The following is a 20,275-nucleotide window of genomic DNA, read 5'->3' as shown; positions in this document are numbered from 1 at the left end:
CACCATTTATAAGCAAACACAAAGATCCACTTTGAAAGATTTGGAACGAATTGCCTTACTTTCTGTCAAACTCCTTGTAGGCCTGCTGTAGCCAACTTAAAGATGGCTTGTTGCTACTCCGGAGCCCATAGTGAAAGTAAACAAGAATGTAATCACTCTCAACATACTGGTCCAGTGTGTACTTCAGGTACCTGCATTAGTGGAGAAAGCAAAGCAAATTATTTAAATAGCAATGAAATGTCAGTGTTACTTTTAAAATTTAAGCCCATGTGAAGTTCCACTTTGACATGCGATACAATCAGGGACTGATTTTGAAAACACTTTTGCAAGATACTGATTGATAGAAAGTTACCATCCAATCTAAAATAAAAGCAAACTTTGCACCTAGAATGTTTGCAGGAATGAAAAGATTTGAGTCTCCAATGAGAAAATTACTTCACTTTCAAACTGTTTAAAGTTTTTATATAGTTGGGGCAATGACACTGTTTGAATTATTGCTCTACCGCAGCCTGTACTCATCTAACTTCTGCAGACCAACCAAGGCAAATAATGACAAGGGTTACAACTCAAACCAACTCCTTGCCCCAATCATCTCTCCTTTTATCTGTAAATCCTGAAGGAATAGTTGTTGCTATCAAAGGATGCAGACTACACATTATAGCTGCCAGGACATTGGATTTGAAAGCAAGTTCTATCAAATGTAGCTTACTTTTCCACAATGCTAAATGTAGCAAAGTGCTTTTCATAAAATTGAGCTCAGGTAACAAATTTCAAGCCAATTTTGTGAAATTGGAGAGTTATAGAAGGGCAATCTATTGCTGGAAGATAGAAATCAGAGTTGACTCATGATAAGAAAAACCTTTAGGTGGAAGTGCATTTTAAGAGAAATAATTTTATGAAAACATTCACAGTACAGACTGCCAAATGAATAAAATGAATGCAAATTCTTTCCTTCACACAGAAGATTTCTGGTGGCTTTTCTCAATGATTGAACAGAGGGAAAGAACAACTACATTTGGTGTGGACCGAATGTACATGATGAGACAAACGTGACAATAGATCCAATTTTCTTCATTGCCTTAGCTGGGAACAAGTATAATGTGGAGTGGACCGAGAAACTACTGACAAAATAAAAGTCAGGATAGATTCATCAGAATACCAATATCACATGTGCTAGAAACCACAAGGTGGCACTGTCAGATCAATTTTTAATTCAAACGCGGAAAGAAAAATCGAAGTCTGGGTTGAAAAGTTCCAACATATCAGTTTGCAGACAGAGGCATCAGACTGATAATTATGACTAACAATGCAGCTAGTATGCTAGAGGGGTTCAACTTGTTGGGATATTTTCAAGCAAATTTAAATTGCTTTCAACAAAATCCTACCTGTCACCCATTTGACAAAATCCTATCTTGCCAAAGTACAAATTGTGGAAAATTAATTTTAAGCACGAAACATGTTTAATATGCAAGTCAAATTTTAGAAAGTTTAAAACGTAGTTTAATTCAAAGTAAACAAATTTCCCGAACAAGAGAGGAAGTTGCTTAACCAAATTACACATCGTAAGCATAGTACAGAAATGCCAATGGGATTCTTGGGATCATTAATGAAAGATTTTGTGAAAGATATTTGGATCTTACTCTAGTAACTTCCGATGGTTAAGCTGATGGGAAGGAGGCATTCGACAACTGCTAAAAATAACCAGTTTCCTTCCATAATTGTCATCACCTAATTGGAAAGAAACCAGATTAAATTAAATTTACAACACTATAAAGCTGAAGAGAGATATAACACATCTAGAAGAGACACTGGTAGGATTTTTCAGACCAAATACATTACATGTTTCAATACTGTCAGCTATTCTTGTATTGTAAAAATCCTTGCTTTTATTTAATGCAAAGTATATCTATGCTGTGGCTCGTAACATTATACTCAGATTAGACTATAGCATCTATTGAGTCAAGTTGCTGGTCATCTGCAAATTTATGCACTTAAAATTGTAGTATTGGACAGCAACTGCTCTGGACAATGTACCAGCAACTGGTAATGGTTCTGAAGGGGTTAATGTGTCTGTTAAATTGACTCCATCCATTCGACTGGGCAATGCGGTGGCTAGTGGTTAGCACTGTTGCCTCTCAGTGCCAGGGTCCCAGGTTCAACTCCACTTTCGGACAACTGTCTGTGTGGAGTTTGCATACTCCACCAGTGTCTGCATGTGGTTCTGCCCACAGTCTAAAGATGGTAGATTGACCATGTTAAATTGCCCATAGCGCCCAAGAACATGCAGGCTAGGTGGACTGGCCATGGGAAATGTAGGTTTATGGAGATAGGGTAGGGGTCTGATGGGATACTTTTCGGAAGGTCAGTGTGGATTCGATTGGCTGAGTGGCCTCCTTCTGCACTGTAGGGATTCTATGACGAATGTCACATAGTGGGTGGAGACAAGGAGTTCGCCACTCACTTTCAGATGGAGCAGGTTTATCTGTACCAGGTCCCAGGTCCTAGTAACTATACCAAGCCAAATGGATCAGTAGTTATTGCAATTGTGCAACAAATTTTCTTACATTTTGTATATACTGCCTGGTGGTGCAGCTACAAACATTAATCAGTGGATAGTCTCAACATAAAGATAACAATGCTGGATTGGTAAAAAGGGACTACCTCAATAACTCCTACTCAGTACTACAGGCTGGTACAGGCGCCAAATATCACAAAAAGTGCCAATAGTGTTCATCTGGAAAACTGATCCTATAAATTCTTTTTACTGGTAGAGAGAGACACCGCAAGAGTGTCTTATACTGGAGGACTGAGTACTTTCAGGTGGTAATGGCTATTAGGGTTCAAACTTGCACAGAGTTGTGTCTAGTCTAAAACGAAGTGACGAATTTGTTGTTGTAAATATTGTGTTATCTTATTCAAAACCTACAGTAAAATGAAATCCCCCCAAACTCTAAGATGATGAGCAAACAACAATACTAGTCACAGGGTATAAATTTCTAATTGCAGTGCATTATCAGTTTTAATGAAATAAACTAATAGAGAGTGATTTGTGTTGGCCATTTTACCTAACTATAAGAATGGGATTGCTTTGCCATATTTTCTTTGATAATTTAATATATCAATTACATTACTTAATAACCTAATTAGAAAGAGACTCTGTTGAGAATGACTCTAGCTGCAAGACAGGCATCAACCACCTTAAAAAAAAATCACACGACACCAACAGGTTTATTTGAAACTGCAAGCTCTCAGAACCCTTGCTCCTTCCTCAGGCAGCTAGTGAGAGAGAATACATCAGGCACAGAATTCAGATGTAAAAGATCAAAGGGTCATGCAGTTTATACAAATTTATTGAACAAACCTAGATGGCTATTAGATTAGATTACTTACAGTGTGGAAACAGACCCTTCGGCCCAACAAGTCCACACTGACCCGCTGAAGCACAACACCCCCAGACCCATTCCCCTACATTTAACCCTTTACCTAACACTACGGGCAATTTAGCATGGCCAATTCACCTAACCTGCACATTTTTGGACTGTGGGAGGAAACCGGAGCACCCGGAGGAAACCCACGCAGGCTCGGGGAGAATGTGCAAACGCCACACAGTCAGTCGCCTGAGGTGGGAATTGAACCCAGGTCTCTGGCGCTGTAAGTCAGCAGTGCTAACCACTGTGCCACCGTGCTGCCCACAATTAAAGTCTTTAATCAGTAGGAATGAAGGTGAAGGTTTCGATTGATTAATATGTAAATCCCTGCCCCAAGATAACTTGAGGTTTTATCAGAATAAAGGTGACACCTTGGGTCAGACAATGCATTTCAGGTGTGAGGCCACGTTTCAAATCTGCTTGGATCTCATCCTGGAGCGAGACTGGTTTTTGGCTTTGTCCACCCCAGTTCAATACCAGCACCTTCACATCAGCAACCATCATGTCATTCGTAGCACACACGCAGAATGTGAACATAGGAGTTCGGAATGGATAGTTGCCAGAAGTACATGTAAACTTTAGTAAATTCATCTTTTAAGTGTTGTATTCAAAGCCAAAGGAACTTTTAGGGTCAAGGTACAATTAGGTGAATAGGAGAGAATTAGACCAACCTGGAGAGAAGGGACAGAATGGAAGGCAATAGCAGAATGAATAAAGTCTCACATCTTTCATTGATAATTGGCTACATGGCTTCCTTTTCTTTATGATTTTTGATACCGGATGGAGGTTCACAATTTATCCCTGGGTCATACTGCGAAGGGAAGATTTATTTTTTCCCAATCATTTCAGTCCAACAGATAAATATTTCCTACAAGAGACAGGCCATCTGCAATAACAGCTTCTCTGAGGTCTCAGTCTGCCAGTCAGCCACCAGAGATTCTCAGCACTTTCTCTAATTGTGCTTTGGATGGATTTACATGATCAAGCTCCATGCTGCTTTTGGAGAGGAAGTTCCATATTCCCTTAGACGTAACTAATATATATAGTCATAGAGATGTACAGCATGGAAACACACCCTTCGGTCCAGCCCGTCCATGTCGACCAGATATCCCAACCCAATCTAGTCCCACCTGCCAGCACCCGGCCCATATCCCTCCAAACCCTTCCTATTCATATACCCACCCGAATGCCTCTTAAATGTTGCAATTGTACCAGCCTCTATCACTTCCTTTGGCAGCTCATTCCATGCACGTACCATCCTCTGTGTGAAAAAATTGCCCCGTAGGTCTCTTTTATATCTTTCCCCTCTCACCCTAAACTTATGCCCTCTAGTTCTGGACTCCCCAACTCCAGGGAAAAGACTTTGCCTATTTACCCTATCCATGCCCCTCATAATTTTGTCAACCTCCAACGCTCCAGGGAAAACAGCCCCAGCCTGTTCAGCCACTCCCTGTAGCTCAAATCCTACAACCCTAGCAACATCCTTGTAAATCTTTTCTGAACCCTTTCAAGTTTCACAACATCTTTCCGATAGGAAGGATAGAATTGCATGCAATATTTTTGGGGAAGGGATGGGGGTGCTGCATGATTCTAAAGGATAGTTACTTCTCTTGCTTTGGGTGGCCACATTATATAATGGTATTGAACCTCAGATCACCACCTGCACTCTATTATTGTTGCTATATTGTGACATTCATGACTTTTGACATAAATTGGACTTGAAGTTAATCACGAGATAAGCATCTCTTGTTTCTTCAACTCTAATTTGATTATATTTGCAGTGTAGTTCAGCTGTATTGTTTCATACCATATTATTTGCATTTTCAATAAACAGGAATCTCAGAAAAAAAAATCTTGCTCCCATAATGGATACAACAGCAAGGACATTTAAATTTTCTTTACTCACCTGCTATTTGGACTATTCCATGCCTTGCAACATCAAAAAATGGGTCTCTGAGATCTAGGGGAGGGACTGCAGCAAATGGAGTAAGCACTGAAACTAAACTTGCACCACTCAAAATCTTCTGCTCTTCCTCATCTTTACAAAGTTCTGATTAAAAAAAAAATCTAGATTACTACGTACCACCACATTTACTTACGTTGCTCAGATTTTTTACAGGCGAAAGAATAGGAGACATTCTTTCTGTCCTTCCACCACATTCATCGTGCTGTTTTTGAAAGGTTTCCATTGTAACATAGAACATTTCACTCGCAGTATGTCAATCATCAGTTTGATGTAATCATCCTTAGATTTTGGGAAAACTTCCTCACGTCATTTCTGTTGCTACTTATTAACAGACATTTGGTCTAATGATAGCATGTTTCCATTGATTTAGGCAAGAGTCAAGAGGTTTTTTAAAATTTGAACTAAAGCTAAATTTACAGGACTGGCGTTTCATATTTACATGCACAATGGAATGACACCAACTTCAAGAAAAAGGACCACATTACCGTCCCAGTGTACAGAGCTTCTGCTAGGCTCTAAGCATAATAAGTGAATGTTAATTTGTGTCCACTGTCCTGCATGAGTTAATGAAGGACTATGTTATTGCCTCTGGAAGATAGTGAACATTAACCCAACTGAAGAATAGTAAGAAATAAAACTAAAAAAGAAAAGACCTTACGCTGCCTTCATATTAAAACAACTTACTATTAGACTCCTGTTATTCAGGACCTTTGCTAAAGTTACACTTTAACATCCTTTTGTAAAAAGCTCACAGCTTAGTGCAATTATTTCACACCTCACAGGCTTTCATGTAGGCATTTCTGACATTGATGTCAAATTCCAGCGAACTGAACTCACTTTCAAAGTTAACCATTACTCTGAATCTCCACTTACCTTTCTCAGCCAACTGCTCCAGGTTCATGTCAGGTCCTTGAGTCACACTGAGTTGTTGTTCAATTGTCTTTTTTCCAGTGAAGAAACAGCTTTTGATTAATTTAGAATCTGAAAAGAAATCTAAATTGTTTAAAAACAGAAGTAGATTACATTATTATATAAGGACCAATGATTTTCCCTCCTCTCTAACAATGGGTACGTATGCTGTGTGTCATAATTCATTGCATGCCTGACTCACAAATAAGTTAGTGAGTCATTCAAAAACACATTTAGTTTCATAATTGCTCATGTCATTACCATAGTTCAATTTAAATAGAAACATTGGCTGCTCACAACAGTAGTAATTTAAGAAGTTATCCCAATTCCATTTAGGGCTGTTTCACAACCCAAAACTAAAAGAACCATACTCTGAAAAATAGTATCCTCCTATAAGACCATACAAGTAACAGAAGAAGGCAGTTCAGCCCATCGACTCAGCTCTGCCAATTAATGACATCATGGTTGATCTAATAATTCTCAACTCCATTTTTCTGCATTTTCCCAATAACTCTGGATTCCCTTACCGATTTAAAAAACTGTCCATCTCAATCTTGAGTACATTTAATGACCCGGTGTCTACAGTCCTGTGTTAAAGAACTGCACAAATTCACTACCACAGTAGAAATTCCTCATTTCCATCTTAAAATGTGTGACCCCTTAGTCTGAGATTATGCCCTCTCCTGGACTCTCCCACCTTTTAACATCTAACCTGTTAAGTCTCCATATGTCTTGTATAAGGTCATCCCGCATTCTTACAAATTCCAATGAGTGCGGGCCCAACCTACACAACCACTCCTTAAAAAGACAGTCCCTCCTACCTGGTATCAGTCTAGTAAACATTCCCTGGACTGCCTCCAATGCCTGTACAAGTAGTTCTCCTAAAAAATCTCCCGCCTCCCACACACATACACCTTCTTTTGTGAAGTCACCATGTTTTGAAGCTTCAGATAGCCAGCAACTGAGTCTCAGCTTAACAAAAGGCCCTGCTTACTCTCCAACATTTGCTGGGCATCGTTGCATTCACACCTTCTTTCACTGTCTCTTTCCGCTCCTTGTTCCCCATGCCCCAACCCCAAGCATTATCCCAGTAAACATTCCAGAGTGGTGTGGTATTACTCCTGAAACAATTAAACTGTTAGCCCTGGGAGCAGATTTGAGGCGCTCACTTTGTTTTTCTCACTGATGGAAGCAAATGAAACTACCTTAGTCGCAAATAGAAGCAAAAAAAAATACACAAACGACAACCTGTTGCAATACATGTGCCAGTAGAATAAATAACAGCTGACTGGTAATACAGGGGATGGCATTGCACAATAACCAACAAGAGTTTGCTCTATATAAAAAAGTGTCCACAACTCAGAAATTGCATTTACGAAACACGTATAATAGAAGAACTACCTGTATATCTTTTCTTAGAGCAGGGTCTCAAAACTGTTCAAAAACTCCACTTGCAGTCTGACTAGCGTCTTGTGTTTTTAAATCAAAGCCTGCCTATTTTTATATTGCATTCCCTTTGAAATACAGGCCAACACTCCACATTCTTTCTCTATTTCCCACTGAAATTGGATGCTAGGTTAGTGTCATTCAAGGATGGGGACACACACATCCCTCTGTTCTGGAGCTTTTTGCTGCAGTTATTCTGTAAATGAATATTCTTCTATTCTTCATGCCAAAATACATAACGTCATATTTTCGCACCTTATATTCCATTTGCCAAGTTTGTGACAAATCTATATCCCTCTGCAGACTCGACTATCTTCACCACTTGCTTCTCACCTATTTTGTATTCCGCCAACTTGGCTATAGCGCATTAGTTTCCTCACCCAAGTCATTAACACATACTGCAAATAACTGTAGCCGACCCTCCCCCTCCCAGCACTCCACTAGTTGTAGTCTGCCATTCTGAAAATGCCTCATATTAAACTCAATCTTCTATTAGTTAGTTAATCCTTTATCCAAGCTAATATACATTGAACATTATGGGCTCCTATCATATTAAGTAATCTAATGTGTGATACCTTCCAAGAATCCAAATAAAGTACTTCTGCTGCTCCCCTTTATCCATCCTGCTTGTTACCACCTCGAAGAATTTTAGTCCATTTGTCAGGCAAGATTTCTCCTTCTTGAAGATATGTTGACTCTGCTTCATCATATTAAAATATTTCAAAATACTCTGCTCCTTTATAATAGACACTAACATTTTCCCAATAACAGATGCTGCACTAAATGGCCTATTTACTCTTTTTTTTTTGTCTCCTTTCATTCTTAAACAAAAAGGTATTACATTGGCATGGGGAGGTGTTGGCCTAGCTGTATTATCATTGGACTATTAATTCACACACTCAGGTAATATTCTGGGGACCTGGGTTCAAATAGTGGAATTTGACTTCAATAAAAATTAATGATGACCATAACGCCCATTGCCAATTGCTGGGGAGGGAAAAACCCATCTGTTTCACTAACGTTCTCGAAAGAAATCTGATGTCCTGACCTGGTATAGCGTACATGTGACTCCAAACCCACAGCATTGTGGTTGACTCTTAACTGCCCCTGGTCAATTAGGGATGGACAATAAACATTACTCTAGCCAGTGACACCTTCATCCTTTGATTTATTTAAAAAAATGTTTTCTGCTCCTCTGCGACTTTTCCAGAATCTAAGGATTCTTGAACAATTACAATCAGCGCATCTCTACAGCTGTTCACCATTCAATTTTTTAAAAAATCTTCCTACTGAACAGTGAACAACTTCACCATTTCTCACATCATACTCCATCTAGCAGAATGTTTGTCCATTTGTTCAATGTCTTTATATTGGTGTGCAGCCTTTCCCATCTATCTTTGTCTCACCTGAAAATTTAGCCACCAAACCATTAACCTCCACATCCAACTCATTGGATATTAAAACTTTGTAACAAGTTGAGGGACCAGCACAGATCTCTACAATACAAGTAGATAAAGAGTATGGAGCGATGGCCTTTATTTCAAAGTAGATAGGCTTTGCTTAATAAAAGTACAAGACGCGAGTCAGACTACAAGTGGAGTTTTTGAACAGTTTTGAGACCCTGATCTAAGAAAAGATATAGAAGCAGCTCTTTTATTATGCGTGTTTCGTAAATATGATTTGTGAATTGTAGACCTTTTCACATGCTGCAAATGTTAAACCGATTTGTTTCAGCAGTTTTCTGCTAGCCAGCACTGTATCCAAGTCAGTATGTTACCCCACACCATAAGCTCCTAATCTGTGGTAATAACCTTTGATGTGACACCTTTCCAAATACCTTTTCAAAATCCAAGTACAGCACATTGATGGGTTCCCCTTTACACATAGCACGTGCCATCCTTTCAAAAGAATTTGGCTATATTGGTTAAACGGGATTTTCCTTTCACAAAACCATGCTGACGCATCCCAATTACCTAGAGGCATCAGTCCAGAGATTACTACCTTGGAAGTTTGGGTGCTTTTTAAAAACTTTAACACCTAATTCCTCAAAATCACTGAGCAGAATCTCCTTCCCATTTTGACTTATCTCATTAGCATCGATATGGACTACAGCCAGTGGATCCAAATCTTCCCACTGCAGGTTCTCCAGCCAAGAGTAGATATCTATACCCTGTGCAGTGTAGACAGCGCAGCCTTCTGGACTTGTGTTCTATTCTATCAATCTCCCTCACAATACTGCTTTACAAATATAAAAATGGTTTTCACACTTTGATGAGGTTCAGTCACCCATCCTTCACAGGAAAGGAAACCAGCTGTTGATGACAATAAACCGCCTCCTTTCCCCACTTGGCAGATGAAATCAGTTCACGTTGAACAATACTTGGAGGAAGCTCTTGGAGGTGGCAAGAATGCAGAAGGTACTCTGAGTGGGGGATTTCAATCTCCATCACCAACAGGGGCTCGGCAGCAGCATTACTGATTGAGCCGGTGGGGTCCTAAAGAACACAGACTGGGTCTGTGGCAGGTGGTGAAGGAAACCCACAAGAGGGAAAAACATACTTGACCCCCATCCTTACCAATTTGCCAACTGCAGCTGCATCTGTTCATGTGGAGAATGATTGCTGCACAGCCCTTGGGGAGACAAAGTGCTGCCTTCACATTGAGAATACTCTCCATCGTTTTGTGGGGTGCTATTGCTGTGTTAAATGGGACAGACTTTTAACAGATCTAGCAACTGAAGACTGGGCATCTATGAGGCACTGTGGGCCATCAACAGCAGCAGAACTGCACTCCTCATGGTCTGGCATATCCCCCACTCAACCATTACTATGAAGCAAGGGGTTCAACTCTGGTTCAATGGAACAGCACCAAGCAAACCTAAAAGTGAAGTGTCAACCTGGTGAAGCTATAAAACAGGAATATGTACATGCCAAACAGCATAAGCAGCAAATGATGGAGAGAGCTAAGTAATCCCACAACCAACAGATCAGCTATAAGCTCTGCAGTCCTGCACAATCCTCTGTTGTAGTGGACAATTTTAAATAACTCACTGGAGGAGGAGGGTCCCCAAATATCCCCAACCTCAGTGATGGAAAAGCTAAGACATAATTTTTCATTTTAAATCAGAGATCGTTTTTTGTAAAGTAAAGGTTTTAAGGAATATGGGCCAAAGGCAAGTATATGGAGATACAGATCAGTACACAGATCGGTCATATGACTCTATGAGCCCACTTGAATGGGTAGAACAGGCTTTATGGACTGAAGGGCCTACTCCTGTTCCTACATTATTGACAGAGTAAAAGATGTGGCTGAAGCATTCACACCAATCTTCAGCCAGAAGTGCCAAGTGGTTGATCCATGTCAGCCTCCTCCAGTGGTGCCCAGAGCATTACAGATGCCAAACTTCAGTCACTTATTAAGAAATAATTCGAAGCACTGGATTTTGCAAAGGCTATGGGCCCTGACAACATTCTGCCAATAGTATTGAAGACTCACATTCTGGACTTTGTCAGGTAGGGACATGGCAATGTGAAAAGTTGACCATGTACGTCCTGTACACGAAAAGCAGGTCAAATCCAAGGACCACCTTAAACTACTGTCAATCATCAATAAAAAAATGTAGAGAGCGACAACAAGCTGTATACATGGACTTATTTGATCTCATTAAGTTGTTTGATGGTCAACCGAGAAGGAGTGTGGTGTGGGGCCCTCCAACTTGGCTGCACATGGAAATCCACCCAGATTCCCTACTTGCTGCATGATGGTAAGGGACTGTGGTCCTCACTAACAGACCCAATGAGTGGACCAATCAAGGTCAAGCAAGGCTGGGTGGCTGCACCAATTTCCTTCACTATCTTCCTCAGCTCAACATTCCACTCCATATCCATGAAGCTTCCGACTAGAGTGGAGCTTATCTAAGGATGAACAAGAAACTTCAACCTCCATTGCAGAACCAACTCCACCCCGAACCTCTCATCGAGCCACAGCTGACACACAATCTTTGCCTGTGCACAGACCAGGAGGTGGAGTTCCAAAACGATCATTGATGCATTCACCAGAACATAACAGAGTGCACTTCAGGATGTAATTTGGAAGACAAATGGCCCTATTCCAGTCTGCTTCCACCGCACAAACTTACTGCCTGACCATCAGGATCACTGCAAGCCACTGGAAAATATGGATCAAATCCATACCTTGGGTAGATAGAAGCTAGACATTGACAATGAAATTTATTCTCATGGCCTTTGGCTATCTGAGGAACACTGGAGACACAGTGCCTGATGACAAAGACCTCAAACCTGACCCTTGCTTCCAGGGTAGCAGAGTCAGAGCTTTCTTATATGCATCAGACACATCAAGTCCCTTGGGACACATCACCAGCAATGCCCCTGTTGGACAGGTACTCCAGTCTTAGCTCCCAGGCAAACCACCCCAGCACTGAGGTACTGGTTACAATCAATCATTGTTAGGGGGAGCAGGAACATCATCTACATCTGACATAAGCTTCAAGCCGTGTCACAGCAAGGGGGGACACATCACCAGCAATGCCCCTGTTGGACAGGTACTCCAGTCTTATCTCCCAGGCAAACCACCCCAACACTGAGGTACTGGTTACAATCAATCATTGTTAGGGGGAGCAGGAACATCATCTACATCTGACATAAGCTTCAAGCCGTGTCACAGCAAGGGGTTACCAGGACAGGAAAGGGAACATTTTCATGGATGCCCTCAAATCTTTCCTGAGCAAAAAACTGCAAGATTCACACAGACTCATGGGCCTCTCTCACCCAAGACCGGGGAGGAAGTGAGGACTGCAGATGCTGGAGATCAGAGTCAAGTGTGGGGTGCTGGAAAAGCACAACAAGTCAGGCAGCATCCAAGGAGCAGGAGAGTCAACATTTTGGGCATAAGACCTTCATCAGGAATGAGGCTTGTGGGCCAGGGGGCTGAGAGATAATTGAAAGGGAAGTGGGGCTGGTGGAGGAGGAAGGTGATAGGTAGATGATGGTGCGGGTGGAAGTGATAGATCGGGAGGGGAGGATGGTGCGGATGGGTGGGAAGAACGGACTTCAGAAGGCCATTAGGCCCAACGTGTATGAGCCAGCTCCTGAAAGAACGACACAGCTAGTCCCACTCTCCAGCCCCATCTCCGCAACCCTCTATCTTCATCCCTTTCAAATATACATCCAGCTCTCTTTTGAAACCTACGATGGAATCCACCTCCACCACTCTCCCAGGCAGCACATTCCAAATCCGAACAACTCCCTGATTAAAGCAGTCTCGCCTCATCTCACGCCTAGCTCTCATGGACTCTCTAACTTCAAATAATGTTGATCTTGCTTCACGTGCCTCCTGTGCAATCTAACCCGTATGCCTCACTCCGTCTAAACACCCTTTGATCTCTCTGCCCTTGCTTACTATGATCAGCTTTTCACTGTGCACGTGACTACATTTAAATCAAATCAAATCAATTCTTGCTGTCAATCCTGAAATCGTGACACCCCTCCCCCCAGTTATTAACATACTAACGACTGAATATGTTTCTTCGTTGTCACTGCGTAGACGCATTTATGAAGGAGTTAATCGTTGTTGTCTCCTCGGATGCTGCCTGACCTGCTGTGCTTTTCCAGCACTACACTCTCGACTCTTGCCCAAGACTCTTGCCCATTTCCTGAAGAAGGGCTCATGCCAGAAACGTCGATTCTCCTGTGCTTTTCCAGCAACACATTTTCAGCTCTTGCCCAAGACCACCCAATTCAGAAAGCAACTATGCAGGAGCCAAGCACTGAGCATGTCTGATTGGCCCAGATGAAGGACAAGTGCAAACAGCAGATAGACTGCAAAATCCAGAACTACCCACCACTTCAGCAACCACCTGCAGCCCAGTGTGCTGATCAATATTGACCGTTTGGTCACTCAACAGGAGAAGTGGAAGGAAATGTCATTCTCAATCCAAAAGGGAGTGCCTAAGAAGAAAGTAACCTGTTACACTACTGCCACACTATACTACACTCGACAATGCAAGCTGCACTGACTGCCTCTGCATCCTCATTTGAAACTGGTTTATAGTGTTCTCTGTCTCCTCTTGGGGCACCTCATTTTAGGGCATCAATTAAATCTCAGTGGCTCGTCCATTTGCTACATCGAACCTTTCTGCAGCTCTGAAAGCAGTGCAGGTCCTTTAAGTGGCTCCAGTTTTGTTGAAAGCCAGTACCAGAACAAAATTTGCATTGATGATGTATGTACTTATCCGCAAAAGTGGCAGATTAACTTGGTGGGTGGTATCCCTACTCCACCTTGAACATGCCCAGGAGGAGAATTCAATACCCTATGTCGGGTCTAGTTACATAAGGGCTACACAGTGATACCAAAGGTTATGACAAATTCAAAAATCAATTTCTGACACATGGGGCAAGAAGGGACAAAAACACGTAAGCTAGTTCCAATACTTTTTAAAATACTAGTAAACAGTTAAATGATTGTAGACTTCCAATTACTTCATAGAACAAAAGATGTTGTTGTCTGGTTTTAAAACATGCAAAATATTATTAAGAATAGTCAGGATGTTTGAAGGCTAAAAAGAAGATTTTATTCCAACAGATGCAGGAAATTGATTGCTTTTTAGAAGGTACATGTTCTGTTCCTCCACGATAATGCTGCATCTCACTTATGATATATTTACCAAATCATAAGCTTTCATTAAGTTTTCTTGGCTGAACAGAATAGAAATGAAATGTACAGCACAGCATGTACCCTTTCACAACTCTGAACCTCTTTTGGTTTTTAAATTGAAGGATTCCTTTTAAAACCAGTGTTGCCAGAGTGATAAAATGCAGTTCACTTGATTACTTCTCAAATGGATTTCATGAAGCACAATAGACGATAAATAAATTTCCTGTCACCAGAGATGTGAGAAAAAAAACATTAGTATTTCAATGACAATATTTAATCTGCCATCATTAAATAATACTTCCACAATTATTTGGCATAATTCTATGAAGATACTTGCATTTGTCTTCTTGCAGTATTCAATAATACAAATAATTTTTTTTAGTACTGGTGTGCATTTGTTTTTCCATTTCCATTATTGAAAATAATTGAAAGATTTTAAAATCCATGAAAAGCCCTAACTCTCTATCTTTTCACTTTTTGCTTAAATCAAAACAGTCCCTCAATGTTTATCAGCTCAACAATAATATCAGATTTCACTCTGCTGCTCCAGCTACTCCCCACACCAGCAAAGGTCAGTTAGCTCAGTTGACTGGATGACTGGTTTATGATGCAGGGTTTAATTCCCATAAAAGCTGAAGCCATATGAAGGACTTATCTCCTCAAACTCTCCCCTCATTCTGCTAAACCACCAGCAGTTGTCTCTCTAATGAGAGGGGTGCCCTGTGGTTTGGGTGGACTAGGGCGACTTTACCTTCCATCAGCAAGTGACTTTATCATATTAAGCTATCTGACTGCTGGGAAGTCATAATAGAGCCTAATTGTGTCCTCAACCAATAACCAGAACAGGGTTTGTTAATGAAAACTAATAAAAAGAGTCCCAAGGGATGTTGTAGAGCACCAAAATTTTGACAGGTTAGTTGTAGGACCTAGCACCATTCAATCTGAACAGCTTAGTTCACTAATCAATGTAGTGACCTGGGAAAGAATACTACCATACAGCCCCAATTTAAAAACTGTATTTTAATTGAAAACATTAAATGCTAATGGCATATTTGAATTAAGCTGATTTTGGCGAAACAGTGGCTGTGTCTAGTCATGTAGGAAATCTGAAACAACAACTGATAAGCAAAATACAACAATAATCTCAAAATGTTGACTGCAATTCTGATGTTACATCTGTCATGCCTAGTAACATCTGCAAATGTTTACCAAATCATAAGCTTTCATTAAGTTTTCTTGGCTGAACAGAATAGAAATGAAATGTACAGCACAGCATGTACCCTTTCACAACTCTGAACCTCTTTTGGTTTTTAAATTGAAGGATTCCTTTTAAAACCAGTGTTGCCAGAGTGATCCCTTGAAATGTGGAAATAAAGAGGTAATGCAAATTAAGTCAATGAGAACATACTCTTCTGAACAGAAGGATATCTTTAAATCACTATTAAAACCTTTTAAAACATAAAAATCATTGTCTTTGGCATCAAATGCAAAGAATTCATTTTGAATCACTTTGGCCAAAGGATCCCACTCTGGTTCAGATTTGCTATTTCTGGTTGCAATATCATCTTCCTATCCATCCACCAAAATGGATCTTCCACATCTTTTGAATGACCAGATAACAGTTTTTTGGCATGTCTTTAATGCACACTTGATGACAAAGCCACAGAAATTGTCAAGGAGGGTGGCACATGTATTTCCACAATTTGTGAAGTCTTTTCTGCAAGAAAAAACCACAAACATAATCCTTTAATAACTTGTTGAAGCGCTCTTCTGAAAAAAAGGTCAATCAACAAATGTTTGACCCTCTTGGTATAATTACAATCAAGTGTCATTTCTTTCCATACTTTTCTTTATCTCATCAGTTCAATTGGACCTGAACATATCCCACACAGAAACTACTGAATGTGTAGCCCATCAGATGTCTATGGTAAACTTTATTGATCCGTAATTACAATCCGTCCGCATGTACTCAATGTTGTCATGGACTTGTAAAAAATTTCCTATTGCAGGGAATGTGACTTTCAGCATGAATTTCTATTTGAAGAGGACAATAATCTTTAACTCTGTTTTCCATGCAGACTAATACCATCCAGATTTGATTATCCTCAGTTCCTACAGTGTTTCCTGGAGTTGTTTTGGAATGTTTTCTGTACACTGTTCAGCTGATGACCATGTAATCCATGTTACTGCTGTGGCATCATGGATGTGTGGGTGCACGTGCGTGTGCCTGCTGACAATCTGCTGCTAGTTTTGACATGGCTGCGTTTTGCTAGTCTCAGAGACATCCTGGTCTTCTGCTGCAACACTGGACATTCGCATAAATAATTCACTAAACCAATTAGCTGTTGCTCCAAATTCTTTGCTGGCCACAGGGTTTGATTTGACCCACTTCGTTGTATAAGTATACACTGCATTTCTGGAACAGTTATATCATCACCAATGAGTGGAAAACCCAATCCAATCTATGTTGCTCAAGATCAGGCCAGTAGATGGTTCCTGGTCTCATGATGCATTTAGTCTTCTTTGGAATGAATTCCTCCTGCTTCCATTCCCACACCGGTTTATGACTAACACTGAGATCCCCTTCTGCAGCACAGCTATTTGAGGAGTTACTAAATGCTCATGTGGAATTATTCATCTTGCTAATGAATAGTGTTACCCACTGACATGTGAAGTCAAAGCTCAAAGTAGGGCCGAGCCTACAAGATTCTGGGGTTGCTCGCTCCTGTTCATTTATGTAAAGAGTTGATTAGATCCCCTACAGTGTGGAAACAGGCCCTTCAGCTCAACAAGTCCACACCGACTGGCCGAAGAGTAACCCACCCCCTCTGACTAATGCACCTAACAACTTTGGACAATTTAGCATGGCCAATTCACCTGACCTGCACATCTTTGGAATGTGGGAGGAAACCCACGCAGACACTGGGAGAATGTGCAAACTCCACACAGACAGTCGCCCCAGGCTGGAATCAAACCTGGGACCCTGGTGCTGTGAGGCAGCAGTGCTAACCATTGAGCCACCGTGCTGCCACCGTTAATTAAAGGTTATTCAAAGAAGACAGACCCATCACTCTCTACAACCTCAGTACAATCTCACTACATGGTAAAGTGGTAGTGGACCCCTTGCTCAGTAAAACCTCCTGACTGATGGGGTTAACCTTCAACGCAGTTAGCAGCACGAGATGAATCTTTGGGGAAGACCTGGTCAGAAGCAGAGACACACACACACTGGCTTCATTGACACTGCTGGAGATGAGCTCTGGAATTGAGCAGGCTCAGATTAAAGCGCGAGAACAATTAAAAGCGTTCCAATAGCGGTCACTCAGGCAGTATGGCAGAAAATAAATTACTCTGTGACTGAACACAAAGTAATTAAACTCTCATCAAGGTTTAGCAATACATGATCTTAGCATATAGTTTGTCAGCGGTAACTGACCTCTCACTCAATAGATCTCAACAACTCCTTGCCTGACCCTATGGAACATGAGGTTTGCCAAGACTAGGAGTGTCAGTGGACAGTTTACCTTATACCATGACACTTCAGGCCTCTAAACAAGCTAATGCTTAGGCTACTTTACTCATGAATGTACCATCAATAATGATGTGATAAAGAAAAGCATGAAAAGAAATGACACTTGTTACTGATACAACTTGCCCAATTCAAGATAGATGAAGACACATTTATAAAATACGATGCTTTAATTAAAGCTCTTGATACTTCATTTAGTCTAAGGTATAAAAGTTATGGACTGCATAGGGTTTAGTTACACTGCCAGGAACTAGGAATAAGTATGGATTTTTTCCAAACTAACCTCCAGCTTTTAGCAGACCACCATAATCCCATTAGATGGGCTTATCTGACACCACATTACCCTGGATAAGACTCTATAGAACATAGAACATTACAGCGCAGTACAGGCCCTTCAGCCCTCGATGTTGCGCCGGCCTGTCATACCAATCTGAAGCCCATCTAACCTACACTATTCCATGTACGTCCATATGCTTGTCCAATGATGACTTAAATGTACTTAAAGTTGGCGAATCTACTACCATTGCAGGCAAAGCATTCCATACCCTTACTACTCTCTGAGTAAAGAAACTACCTCTGACATCTGTCCTATATCTATCACCCCTCAATTTTAAGCTATGCCCCCTCATGCTCGCCGTCACCATACTTGGAAAAAAGGCTCCACCTGCCCACCCTATCTAACCCTCTAATTATCTTATATGTCTCGATTAAGTTACCTCTCAACCTTCTTCTCTCCAACAAAAACAGCCTCAAATCCCTCAGCCTTTCCTCGTAAGACCTTCCTTCCATACCAGGCAACATCCTAGTAAATCTCCTCTGCATCCTTTCCAAAGCTTCCACATCCTTCTTATAATGCGGTGACCAGAACTGTATGGACACCGAGATCTCTCTGCTCATCTACACTACCAAGAATCTTACCATTAACCCAATACTTTGCATTCCAGTTACTCTGACCAAAGTGAATTACCTCACACTTGTCCGCATTAAACTCCATTTGCCACCTCTCAGCCCAGCTCTGCATCTTATCTATGTATCTCTGTAGCCTACAACATCCTTCGTCACTATCCACAACTCCACCGACCTTAGTGTCATCTGCAAATTTACTAACCCACCCTTCTATGCCCTCATCCAGGTCGTTTATAAAAATGACGAACAGCAGTGGACCCAACACCGACCCTTGCGGTACACCACTGATAACTGGACTCCAGGATGAACATTTCCCATAAACCACCACCCTCTGTCTTCTTTCAACAAGCCAAGTACTGATCTAAACTGGTATATCTCCTACAATTCCATTCTTCCGCATTTTGTAAATAGCCTTATCGCATGCCTTGCTGAAATCCATATATATCACATCAACCAGTTTACTCTCATCTGTTTGGTCACCTTCTCAAAGAACTCAATAAGATTTGTGAGGCACGACCTACCCTTCACAAAACTGTGCTGACTATCCCTAATCAAGTTATTCTTTTCTAGATGATTATAAATCCTCTCTCTTATAACCTTTTCCAACACTTTACCAACAACTGAAGTAAGGCTCACTGGTCTATAATTACTAGGGTTGTCTCTACTCCCCTTCTTGAACAGGGGAACCACATTTGCTATCCTCCAGTCTTCTAGCACTATTCCTGTAGACAATAACGATTTACAGTCAATGCCAAAGGCTCAGCAATCTCCTCCCTGGCTTCCCAGAGGATCCTAGGATAAATCCCATCCGGCCCAGAGGACCTATCTATTTTCACACTCTGCAGGATTTCTAATACCTCCTCCTTGTGAACCTCAATCACACCTAGTCTAGTAGCCTTTAACTCAGTATTCTCCTCGACAACATTGTCGTTTTCTAGAGTGAATACTGTCGAAAAATATTCATTTAGTGATTCCCCTATCTCCTCTGACTCCATACACAACTTCCCACTACTATCCTTGATTGGCCTTAATCTTATTCCCGGTCATTCTTTTATTCCTTAAATACCTATAGAAAGTCTTAGGGTTTACCCTGATCCTACCCACCAACAACTTCTCATGTCTCCTCCTGGCCCTTCTGGGCTCTCTCTTTAGGTCTTTCCTGGCTACCTTGTAACCCTCAAGTGCCCTAACTGAGTCTTCACATCTCATCCTAACATAAGCCTTCTTCTTCCTCTTGACCAGAGATTCCATTTCCTTCATAAACCACAGCTCCTGTGCTCTACAGCTTCCTCCCTGCCTGACAGGTACATACTTATCTAGGACACGCAGGAGCTTTTCCTTGAATAAGCTCCACATTTCTAATGTGCCCATCCCCTGCAGTTTCCTTCCCCATCCTATGCTTCCTAAATCTTGCCTAAT

General features: G+C 41.2%; 1 protein-coding gene across 2 annotated transcripts in view; it reads right to left on the bottom strand.

Annotated features, from left to right (window-relative positions):
* LOC122559556 (rho GTPase-activating protein 8-like) overlaps positions 1-20,275 on the bottom strand; it is a 102,190-nt gene that overhangs the window by 49,788 nt on the left and 32,127 nt on the right. Inside the window, exons 2-5 of one of the 2 annotated variants that reach the window (XM_043709222.1) lie at positions 6,268-6,387; positions 5,335-5,478; positions 1,641-1,728; positions 60-191 (exon numbers count right to left, since the gene is read on the bottom strand). In XM_043709222.1, coding sequence (XP_043565157.1) covers positions 60-191; positions 1,641-1,728; positions 5,335-5,478; positions 6,268-6,295 — 392 coding nt within the window. In that variant the 5' untranslated portion in view covers positions 6,296-6,387. The remainder of the gene's footprint in view (positions 1-59; positions 192-1,640; positions 1,729-5,334; positions 5,479-6,267; positions 6,388-20,275) is intronic. The other variant, XM_043709223.1, reaches the window with a different exon arrangement.

The sequence above is a fragment of the Chiloscyllium plagiosum genome, chromosome 19 (genome assembly GCF_004010195.1).
Source record: "Chiloscyllium plagiosum isolate BGI_BamShark_2017 chromosome 19, ASM401019v2, whole genome shotgun sequence".
NCBI classification, from domain to species: domain Eukaryota; kingdom Metazoa; phylum Chordata; class Chondrichthyes; order Orectolobiformes; family Hemiscylliidae; genus Chiloscyllium; species Chiloscyllium plagiosum.
Note: the sequence above shows the minus strand (reverse complement) of the source record. Positions and strands in the feature narration are given on the sequence as shown.